Source organism: Castor canadensis, chromosome 8 (assembly GCF_047511655.1).
Source record: "Castor canadensis chromosome 8, mCasCan1.hap1v2, whole genome shotgun sequence".
Taxonomy (NCBI): domain Eukaryota; kingdom Metazoa; phylum Chordata; class Mammalia; order Rodentia; family Castoridae; genus Castor; species Castor canadensis.
In genome coordinates, this window is record NC_133393.1 from 73,792,967 (window position 1) to 73,805,147 (window position 12,181).

The following is a 12,181-nucleotide window of genomic DNA, read 5'->3' on the forward strand; positions in this document are numbered from 1 at the left end:
ACCCGGTTTATTTACTTTTATATCATGAACTTGCAAGAGAATATTCTATCATGGTTATAAGCATTTGGAAAGACTCTCTCTTTTTTTGGTCTGTTTTCTGAAGCAATGACAGTGACCTCCAGACAGTCTGTTAGTGGAAGCTTTGTAAGGACCTGTTATTTTGCTCTTCTTCCCACACCATCAGTGATTTTTTTTTTTTTTTTTTTTTTTTTTACCATTTACACAGTGATGGAAGGGTTGAGTCCTACTTTCTGGCTCAGGAAACTCCTGTCTGTTGAATTCACATTCATGGCCACTGAGAAACAGCTGTGGAATAAGTGCCTAGCAGTAGAAAAGAGGGAAGGAACTGGTGAGTCCCACTAATCTCTGGATCCCACAGTCCCCCTGTTACAAAGAAATCACTCCTTCCCCCCGCCCCGCCCCGTTCTTCTTTTCCTCTTGATTGTTCTCTTTCCTCATCTCTTCCCCAACTCTTTCATTGATTCAATTTGAACTGTGCTCTCAACTGTGCATTCATATCCTTTTGTGACTTCACATCATCTTCTTCTCCCCTTCTCCTCCCCTTCTCTTTCCTCCTCTTTCTCCTTTTTGAGACAGGGTCTCCCTATGTAGCCCAGGCTGGCCTTGATCTCTCAGTACTCTTCTGTCAGTCTTTGAAATTCTAGGATTACAGGAGAGTATCCCTACACCTGGCATCATTTTTCATTTTGACTAATGTGGTTATCTTGTGAGCATATATGTAGTGATGAAAGTGCACAGGCACCATACCCCAATTCTTACAAGTTTCTCTTCGCTCTTAAGGATTAGCTGCCCATTGAAGTAAAGATTTAGTAGATAAACTACATCCTAAAGTAAAGCTAGCTAGAAATACACAAACCCTCCCTTCATGAGTCCCTAGTCCCAAGCTGCAGTAGGTCATACATGGAAGAGCACTTGCTAGAAATGATGACCATGAAACTAGACATGAGTCTCGGTTTTGTTTTTGTTTTTGTTTTGGTGGTACTGGGAGTTGAACTCAGGGCTTTTCACCAGACTCTCTAGCACTTGAGTCACTCTTCCAGCCCTTTTTTGTGTTGGGTATTTTCAAGATACGGTCTCGAAAACTATCTGCCTGGGCTGGCTTTGAATTGCTCTCCTCCTGATCTCTGCCTCCCACGTAGCTAGAATTACAGGCGTGAGCCACCAGTACCCAACCACAAGTTACTTTAATTGATATAAAATGATTTGATCATTTATGTCTTCTTTATATCCACTGGACTGCAACTCTTGCCCACCTATGGTAATCAGATAAAATATCCACAGCCCACACTCTTCAGAAGAGGCTACTTTTTAAAACACACAGGACAACTGTGTAGGACTCACATACCTTCCCTTAAAAAAACAAATCTCATAAAAGACACTCCTTTAGGGCCGACCTCCAACATCCCAACTTGTTAAAAAGCATTCTCTCTCACTCTGCCTCTGCATGCACTGACGACATAGGTTGGCAGCAAATCAACCTTGTGTTGTTAAGATGAGTGAAGATGAAGGTAACACAATGATCCAGGTTAGGATTCACTTGCTGGCTTCACCATTTAACAGTTGCCTGACTTTGGGCAAATCTTCCAACCTCCCTGTGGCTTTCTTTTCACACCTAATACGTGGAGGTAAGGGTTCTTAGATTCCAACATCAAAGGGTGTTGCTAGGCTTAGAGAGAGTGCATGTAACAGAAGAGGGCATGGCACTCGGCTCTTTGCTCTGATGTATAGGTAGAATTACTGTTTATTGTAGTGAATCCTTGATACCTCATAAAGGGAATATTATGCCCTTTCCCGTGATGAATCCATAGAGCAAAGGCTTTGTTAGAAGATCTACTGGGAAGAAACACTGCTAGAGGCTTACCGGACCCATGGTTACAGTGGGGTAGTGAGTGGACAAGGACCCTGTGAAGCTGCGCCCAGAAAAGCTTGGGTCAGGACCAGCAATCCTTACGGAAACTGATCTTGGAGGAAAGGACGGCTCTTTGGCAGAACGTTGGGTGGACCAGGCCAGACTAGGAGATGCACCTTAGGAGGTCACCTTAGGGGGTGCATTTGGACAAAGTTGCTGCGAGCCCAGGGGCGAGAACAAGGGTGCGGACCTGACCCCGTTACTTTGGCTTTGCGTCTCTTTGGAGAAACTGGGGGAGCTCTCAAAGGGGTTCCTGAGCCTCGCCGGGTCGTGGCGAGTAGGCAGGGCGCTCAGGGGCCTGGCGGTGCACTGGGACAAAGCAGGCGGCGCAGCTCCAGCCGCAGCCCCGCATCCTCCTCACCCTCCCCACCCCCCCCCCACCCCCCCGCTCCGCTACCGCCGGTGCCGCCCCGCCCAACCCGCCCAGCGCGCGGCGGGCGGCGCTTCGGGAGGCCTTGGGCCGGGTCCCCTCCGCCCCGCGCCGCCTCGGCCGCTCCCCGCCCCCGCGGCCCGGCGGGAAGGGAAGGGAAGGGAAGGGAGGGGAGGGGAGGGCGCGGGCCGGCGCTGCAGCATCCCTCGGCACGGCTGCGGCAGGGCCGCGGGCGCAGTGGAGCCCGGAGCGGGGCGCGCCGGCCAGGGACACTGCAGTGACGCGGCCCGGAGACATGGCGGCGGGCGCCTCTGAATAAGCAGAATCCCAGCCCCTCGCCGCCGGCCCCGGCCGCCGAGAGGAGCGCACGAGCGTCCAAGCCTTTCCCTGCGCGCTCCATGCAGCAGCTCGCCGCTGCGCCCCGGGCCCGGTAGCCACCGCTCGCCTGCCAGGCTCAGTTCTCTCTCTATCCTCCCTTCGCTTCTCCATCCCCCGCACCCCCATCCACCGGGGCTATGGCCGCAGAGGACGTGCCGCACACGGTGGAGCATTATAAGACCGAGATCGAAAGGCTGACCAAGGAGCTCACGGAGACCACCCACGAGAAGATCCAGGCTGCCGAGTACGGGCTGGTGGTGCTGGAGGAGAAGCTGACCCTCAAGCAGCAGTATGACGAGCTGGAGGCTGAGTACGACGGCCTCAAGCAGGAGCTGGAGCAGCTCAAAGAGGTGAGTGGCCTGCCACCCCGACACTCCGGCCCGCTCCCCATCCCTCAGGCCCTGTCATCATTAGGAAGAAGTGGCAAGGGATGTGCTGTAGGAAGAAGTGTTTTGTGGATAAGAAGAAATTGAAAGAGTCCATTGTAACCCCCGTCCCCCCCCCAAACACTCAAGAGAAAAATTGCACAGGGATAATGAATGGATAAGCTTGAATTTGGGAAGCACTGGTTATTTAGCCTGTGGGAGGAGGGAGGTTCTCCAGCATCCCCAAGGATCAGCGCCCCCAGACGACATTGAAGTGGGTTGGAAGATATAAATCAAACTTTGCAGAACTGCTGTGATTTCCAGCCCAGTTGCAGTGGCGATCCCATAGTCCACACCGGGAATGAGTAGGTTTGTGGACCTGCTCTTTCTGCTGGATTAATCGGAACTGTTACCAGGACAACTCTCCTCATTCCATTCCACAAAGCTCGGAATCTTCCTTTTACTGGGCTTGGGTTTATTCTTGTCCTGGGGCTGTGGGAGCAAAACAACTCTGCTGGGTGATCTTGCTGCCTTGATTTCACCCCTAAGCCAGGCTGGGCCGTGCCAAGTCTGGTGAGGTCACCCTGACCAGAGGAAATTGGACTCGTCTCCAAATGGTCTGAAAGAATGGTATATGTGGGGGTGAGGGGAGCTTTTCATCTCAAATGTGGCTCATCAGGTTGAAAAGATTGTTTTTATGAAACTGTATGTCACAAGTAGGCCATGGATCATGTTTGTCCTCTTTAGTCTTTTTGGAATTTGTCTCCTTTTGAAGACTGTTTAATGTACTGGAAGAAAATAATGAGTGTGTTTTGATTTCCTATCAAGCACTCATAAGAATAAACATATTATTTAAGGCACTGAGCCTGTTTTACCTGATTCTCCAGGCCCTGTGAGGGACAAGTAATCAAGTATGAATTTAGTGCACACATACCCTGATTTCCATATGGTGGATCTTTATTTTAAAAAGCATACCGGCATTTTAAATGTTAGGCATAGAATATAAAAAAAAAATCTTTTTCTTAAGCTGTAAATTTGTTTTAGGGGAGGGGAAGGTCTTGTCTGGTATTGTTATGACTAAAAGACATGATTTATGGCAATGTAATCAACCTACCTTCTAATTTAATACATGTAGGGTAAGTGTTTATACTTTCAGATATCCTGTTTTTGTAACAGATGCTTAAATAACAAACAATAGATGAAGTACATATAGTTAAAAACCCTAGCTAGAAATAATTTTGTGTATCAGGCTGCAAGTTCTAGTTCATGCTTTTCTTGCCAGGTACATGTTTGGTCCTAAGGACAGCTGGGCTTGTTTTTATTCTCTAAATTAGATTAGGTTTTAGGCTGACATGTGTAAATGCAGTGATGCTAAATCTTGTGAAGTAAGGAAACAGAGCAATGGTCATAATTCCCGGGGACACTTGCATGTCTTCACCTGTCAGCAGTTCTTTGCCAAGGTGAAAAAGTGCGAACCAGGGTTAGGTCATCAAAGAGGTGGACTTATTTAATGGCATGGAATATGACTGCTAGCTGACTTTCCTGCTTGATTTAAACAACGCTTCTAGGACTATCTCTGTCGTTGCACTCAGCTGGCATCGTGAACCTTAAGGCAACTGTTTTTTGCCTTTAGTACACCTTGCTCTTAACATAAGAACTCTGTCATTTATTGCTTGCTTGTTTATTCATTTAAACTGGCTGGATAATTGTATGTGTGTATCATGTACAGTATGATGCTTTGAAGTGCATGTATACGTACATATGTGTATGGTTAAATCTAGCTAACAATTCATTACTTCATATAGTTAGCATTTTTGTGATAACACAACATCCACTCTTTCATTTTTTCCAAGAGCACAATATATTGTCATTAACTATACCAGTCACCGTGGTATACAGTAGATTGCTTTACCTAACTTTATTGTGTAGCTTTTGACCAACATCTCCCCAGCTCCCCCTCCCCCATCCGCTGCAGCCTCCACTTGTATGAGATCTACTTTTCTCCATTCCAAGCGTGAATGAGCTCATGAGATGTTTGTCCATCTGTGCTGGCTTATTCCACTCGATATGACAAACCTGAAGGACTCTATCTTAATGTACATTGCCTCCAAAGTCTTTTGCAAAGCTTAATAGTAGGTATACAGTTAATATTTTATGAACGAATCAATTTATACTGGAAGAAGTTACATTTACTAGTCAATGTTGGTTAGTGTCAGAGAAAGACTAAGAAAATTGGGAAGTGTTGGAAGTGACAACCTGTATTGGTTTCATCAACAGTAATGAGAAAAATGGGAAAAAAATGTTTTGTAAGAATATTGATTTCTTAATACAGAATATTGATTTCTTAATACAGAATAATATAAAACCAACTACATTCTTTCTGTGAAAAGTTAAGGCAATTTTGTTCTATATTATAGGACATTAACAAAAAATTTGTCAGGATTTTTTTTGCTAAATAATACTTGTTTATGTATTTTGAGTTACTGTTTTTTTTTTCTTTTTCTTTTTGGTGGTACTAGGGTTTGAACTCAGGGCCTCCCACTTGCTAGGCAGGTGCTCTACCACTTGAGCCACTTCACCAGCCTCTTGAGTTAACACTTAGCAAAACTGTAACTCAATTTAAGATTTCTAATAAGCTGGCTTATGTAAGTATATTTTAATAATAATAAAATAATCTCTATTTTGACTATTTTTTCAGTACTGGGATTCGAACGCCGGGCCTACACCTTGAGCCACTCCACCAGCCCTTTTTCTGTGATGGGTTTTTTTGAGATAGGGTCTCTCAAACTATTTGCCCAGGCTGGCTTCGAAACTTGATCCTCCTGATCTCTGCTTCCTGAGTAACTAGGTTTACAGTTGTGAGCCACTGGCATTGGCTATATTTGACTATTTGATAGTGAGATTTGGTTTTTTTATCCTTTAAACATGACTGTATATATTGATTGAGAATACTACTTAAACGAACTAAATCAGTGTCAGGTGATATTTCTTGTTTGAAAAGAAATTCCAAGGATGATGTCACACAGAAGTCATTTTTGAAAAACATATTTTGAGTGCTCTGATTTTATAAAGGAACTTCTGTTCATTCTCAGGAATTCTAGTAAACACTGTTATTGTATTATAACTGTAAAGCCAAGTATTAAAGAAAGCTTTGAATTATTTCTAGGTTCTTTCAACAAATATTCATTGAAAAATAACTGGACTAATTTATGGGGAAGTCAACAGAAAAGTACAACACCAAGTCCAAGTGGGGCATTTGTAATTTGCAGTTTAGCAACAAGGTGAAGTCTTTTAGATCCTTTTGCCTTCCAGAGTTGGCACCTAACAAGGTTACTGCCTTCCTTCCCAGGCTGGCTACTGGTATGAAAATGATGCAAGGAGCAGTGCTATCTGTAGGTGTGCAAAATCAGTAACATGAATTTACTAATATTTTTGTAACTGTTTCTTCCCTCAGCTCAGTTGTCTTTTGGCCTGGCCTAATACTGTTTTAGACTTTGTCTTATGCTTTGTTACATCTGACACAATTCTGTTCACATACTTGAGAGAAAAATACCAAGGATCTGCAAAAAGAATGACTTTTAAAATTTTTTATTATCCTATTATTGTTGTACTGGGGGTACATTGTGACATTTACAAAAGTTCTTACAATATATCATAGTTGAATTCACCCCCCATCATTCTCCTTTATCTACCCCTCTTCCCATTAGAGGATAACTTTTGACGTCATAACCATGTCTGCTTTTCACTGTGCTTTGGGCAGCTGGAGAAAGCAGCATGTCTTCTAGAATCCTCAACCATGGTTTCATGGCTTCACAAAAAATGCTTGCTGGTTAATGGCCTGAGGGGCACACTCAGGACCTGGCTGATTATATGTTTGGGATGTGTGTAAATCAGCACTGTCTGTTACCCAGACCAAAACAGTGTTTGAACAGTCATGGTTCTAAAATAACTAGAAAACTAAAAATATGCATCCCTAAAAATATCTTAGATTTTAAATTTAAAACTTAACTTAAAAATGGTTGAAGTTTAAAATATAAGGAATAAGAAGTTCTCTTTGAAAGGAGTGATACAGCATTACTGGTAGCATTTTAGAAAACATCCATGTGATAGCTTTATAAGAATTTTGCAGCTAGGCTACACCAGACAATGTACTAAGAATCTCCAAGTCATTTTCTGAACCCTAACACCAATGATAGCCACCAGCAGATGAAGAACTTTCTAGGTGTTTAGAAGCTTTCCCTCTTGGAACCACTTTTATGCTTTTTCAGAGCTATAGTTAAATCATTCAGAAAATAAACACTTCTACAGTTTTGGAGATTGTCATACTAGGGACCTGATGAAAGTCATTGTAGCTACTCAGATTCATCTTGAAACAGAATTAATTTTTTCCCCATTTGCTTATAAAGATTGTTTGCTTGTTTTATATCTATAAATTCTAAATCACAAAATCATATGGGGAAAATTTCCCCCAGATTTCTTTTCCAGTTGCAAATAAACATGAAGAGCATGTTTACCTAAACAAATATTTTTCTTCATTTTTTTTTTTCCAGCACTGGGGTTTGAACTCTGGGCTACCACTTGAGCTACACTTCCGGCTCTAGTTCTTATAACAATCCTTATACAAGACAGATGTTGCTCACTGTGGGTCTTAACAGAGGCCCTTCTTAAGGTGATAAAACATACTGCCTGAGAGGATGAAATACCCTGCCAGGGCCACAAGTACAATTTAGTAGGGCATGTGACAAGAAGGTAGATTGGGGGTTAGTGCAGTGGGGCAGGCAGTGGCAGTGGGGATGGTGGGGAGGGGACGCAGTAATTAGAAGGTAGGGCAGGACAGTGTTGGATGTGACTGGATGTGGAGAGAAAGCAAAAGGCTCAAATCAAGAATGCTCAGGATGGATAGAATGTGGCTCCATTTATAAAGGGAAAAGAAAGAAAGAAAGGAAAAAGAAAATGGAACTGATTGGAGAAGAAAACCAGAGAATGTGGGTGACCCTAGAAGCAGGAGGTGAGGAGAAGTAGGAAGGGGAGTGGAGATGTGCCAGAGGGAAGTTGGCCCAGGTTCTGGATAGTAAGAGAGAGGGGGCAAAAAGTATAGGCGTGTGTACAAGAAACTGATGGAATTCGTTTGGTAGCTCCACAGCAGGCCAAGGGAAAAGATGGACAATTTTGTGGGTGAATTAGCAGTGCTTTTGTCTCCTTGTGTCATCGACTGATGATGGGAATACGTGGGTCAGCATAATACCTGGCTGGTTTCCATGGCCAACAGGAGCCATCCTGCAGTGTGACCACATCCTGCCCATCCTGGATCTTGGTGAGAAGCCAGAATGATTCAGGCAATTGGGCCTCCTTACATTACCCCAGCTTTGCCCTCTGACAGTGGAGTTCTGAGGGAGTCCACTGGGATCTTACAGGGCATCTCAGATCTTACACAGGATCCCACAGGAGGTGAGAAGAAGGTGGTAGAAAGCGAAAATGTCAGGGAAAGTGTCTTACTCATTTGCAATGGATAATTGATATATTTTTCCTCTTGGGATTTAAGTGCTTTTTCTATCAAATTCAGGTGTTAAAATAGTCTCTGATAACCTCACCAGCATTAGATTCCCGAGCTGTGTGTTAGAGCTACCTCATCTGCTTATTTATCTGTCTCTCCCTTTTCAAATTCATCCCATTTTTTTCCTATTACAAAATCTTGCTTAACTGCAGCAACTTCACCTAGTCTTCAGGGATCTGATATCAATAGTTACCTGTGTTTTTCCTCCTGTGCATTTCAACTCTGGTCACTCAGTTTGAGGCAGGATAACTACTGTCTGAACACCTGTACACTGTCCCTCACATTTTTTTTTTCTAGTACTGGGATTTGAACTCAGGGTCTTGAGCTTGCTAAGTAGATGCTCCACCACTTGTGTCATGTCTCCTGCCATTTTTGTTGTTGTTGGGTTTTTTGCTTTAGTTATTTTTGGATAGGTTCTTGCATTTTTGCCCAGGCTGGTCTGGATCTCAACCCTCCTATTTACTGCTCCTGAGTAGCAGGGATGACAGGCATGCACCACTACATTCAGCTTTTTTGTTGGGATTAGGGTCTTGCTAACTTTTTAACTGGGCTGCCCTTGATCTGAGATCCTCCTGATCTCTGCTTCCTGGGCAGCTGGGATTATAGATGTGAGCCAATGTGCCTGGCGGTTCTCTTTTCATTTGAACACCTGGCCCCAACATAGTTTCCTCTGGATTCACTTTAACTTTTCTAATCTCACTTATTATATTATAGAACTGATTTACTGAGTTTGTTGTCATTAATTTACTTGCATTTGGTTTCACAGAGCAGAATAGGGCCCTGTGGGTAACTGGGAATCAGATTTTGGATAAAAATGAACTTCGTGGTAAGTATAGCTGTCTAACAATGAAAAGAGGAGGCCTCCTTAGGCCATTGTAAGTTCCCTGGCACCAAAATGTTTAGCCAACTCCTTGCTGGGAATAACAGATGGGCGATCATGTTTAAAAAGGAGTTTGTATTCAGTGAACTCTTTCTATTCTGAGTTTCTTAGATTTTGTCATTCCAGGTGTTCCTAGTAATTTCCTGTTTGTGGGTTTTTTGGTTTTTTGAGACAGGGCCTTGTTATGTAGCCCAGGCTGGCCTCTAATTCATTATCCTCCTGCCTCCACCTAACAAGTGATGAGATTACAGGCATGTAACACCATACCTGGCTCTTAAGTATGTGTTTTATATTCCTTTCTCTATTACATCCCAGTGTTTCCAATATGGTTAAAAATATCTGCCTTAATGTTTGGCATTTCACAGTATTTGATGACTTTTAAACATTTGGAATGTTTTAAAGATATATCAAAAGTTAACTTTCATTTTGATTTATGCTTTGTTGGATTTTTAGAGAAAATCTGATCAGAAGGCAGGTATGGTGATACATGTCTGTAATCCCAGCAATTGGGAGGGTGATCGTTAGTTTGAGGCTAGCCAGGGCTAGATAGCAAGTTCCAGGTCATCCTGGGCCACATGCTATCTCAAAATAACAAAACAAAAACAAGAAAACTGATGGGTATATAAAAGGTTATTCCATCCCCCCCCACCCCGCCCCCAGCCAGCTGTTGTTTGAACTCCGGGCCTCTCAGTTGCTAGGCAGGCGCTGTGCCCTTTTAGCTTTAGTTATTTTTCAAATAAAGTCTCACTTTTATACCTGGGCTGGCCTGCACCTCGGTCATCCTGTTTACACTTCCCACACAGATGGGATGACAGATGTGTACCACCCAGCTTTTTATTTGTTGAGATGGGGTCTTATGAACATTTTGCCTGGGTTGGCCTCAAACCACAATCCTCAAAATCTCATCCTTCTGGATAGCAAGGATTGCAGACGTGAGCCACTGTGACCAGCACCATGGAAGTTTAAGATGGGTTTATCTGGAGATTTTAGTGAAGCTTTAAGTGTTTTCAAGTTACATTGCGAGAGGACTGTACCCTCCAGAGTCTTTCTTTCTTTTCAAACATATGGATATACACCTACGCATGCCCACACAGACACAAAATTATGTATTGTGTATTTTTATCATTTGTACTTAGTCCAGTATTTTGTAATCTGCAATTGTTAATTGTTCATATTCTATACTGCTATTGTTTGGATATGAAGTGTCCCCCCAAGGGCTAAGGAATTGAAGGGTTGGTCCCCAGTGCAAACAGTGTTCAGAGGGGACTTTGGTGATGTGATCAGATCATGAGGGCTCTGCCTTCCTCAATAGATCAGTCTATTGATGGGTCAGAATTTGAATAGACGCTTTGGAGGTGGTGGAGCATGGAAGGTGGGGCCTCGGTAGGGAAAGTAGGTCACTAGAGGTGTGTCCCAGAAAGACACACCTTTTCTGGCCCCTTTCTTTCTTTCTCCCTGCTTCCTGGCCACCATGAGCAGCTTTGGTCAACCATTGTCTCTTGCCACCATGATATTCTGTCTTACCACAGGCCACAACAATGGAGTAAGCTGACCTCAGACTGAAGCCCTAACCTGGAATGAATCTTTCCTCCCTTTAAATTGTTCTTTCAGGTATTTTGTCACAGTAGTGAAAGGTCAATCAGAGCTTCTCTTTTTCACTAGACTGCCTGCTACCTCTGTTTTATCTGTTCATTCAAAATTCTTTCCCCATGTCAGGCGCCAGTGGCTCACGCCTATAAGCCTAGCTACTCAGGAGGCAGAGATCAGGAGAATTACAGTTAGAAGCTACTTGGGCAAATAGTTCTCGAGACTCTATCTGGAAAAACCCATCACACACACAAAAAAAGGGCTGGTGGAGTGGCTCAAGGTGTAAACCCTGAGTTCTGAAAAAAAAAAAATCTGTATTGAGTGGCTGCTGTGTTGGATGGTGTTCCACTTGCTGCCAATCCAGGATGAACAAGACAGACATAAGGCAGTTGCCTGAATGGAGCTTATGTTTCTGACTGGGAAGTGTCAACAGACAGGCAGCCATGTTTCATGAGCTGACAGAGGCTGGCTAGGGGAAGTGTGATCAGGCACAGTCTCCCTAGGAGGTGACATTTGAGCCAGGTGTGTGGAGATGGGGAAAGTGATTTTTAGGAAGGACAAGTACAAAGATCTTGAATTCTTTTGCAGTTGGTAGGAGGAAGTGATGAGTTTCCCGACTGTGAAATTAGCTGAAGAAGGGTCAGTGTACTTTACATATGTGCATGAAGATGGATTACTGAAACCTGTTGAAATAATTTTGAGTAGGGGGTAGGGGGTTGTGGGAGAATGATGGTGGGGATTGACCTAACCAAGGTACATTGTACACATACATGGAAATGTCACAATGAAACCCTCAGGTACAACTAATATATGCTAATAAAAATATAAAAAAGAAGAAGAAAATAACTACTTGTACATTAAAAATAACCATTCTGTAAAGTACTGCATTGCCTTTGACTTTTTTTTAATGTACTGGGTCTCAGCACTGGAAATCTTGAAGCAGAGCCTAGATACCTCCTGAGGTCTTCCTTCAGAGGAGGTGGGTACCAGCCACTTTCAATACAGTACATTAGCACTGCCTGGGTGATTTATAAAATTGCTCCTGTCTGGACCCAACCCCAGGGCAGCCAGTCATCGGAGGTGGAGCCTGGCCCCAGTACCTTAGTCTCCTGACCTC

At 43.6% G+C, this 12,181-nt stretch overlaps 1 protein-coding gene across 8 annotated transcripts in view; it reads left to right on the plus strand.

Annotated features, from left to right (window-relative positions):
• Positions 1–2,445: 2,445 nt before the first annotated feature.
• The window catches only part of Bicd1 (BICD cargo adaptor 1), a 209,470-nt gene continuing 199,734 nt past the window's right edge, over positions 2,446–12,181 (plus strand). For 4 of the 8 annotated variants that reach the window (XM_074083090.1, XM_074083095.1, XM_074083094.1 and 1 more), the window contains exon 1: positions 2,449–3,028. In XM_074083090.1, the coding sequence (XP_073939191.1) occupies positions 2,816–3,028 (213 nt within the window). In that variant the 5' untranslated portion in view covers positions 2,449–2,815. Of the gene's footprint in view, positions 3,029–12,181 lie in introns of all 8 variants that reach the window. The other 4 variants (XM_074083088.1, XM_074083087.1, XM_074083089.1 and 1 more) reach the window with 4 other exon arrangements.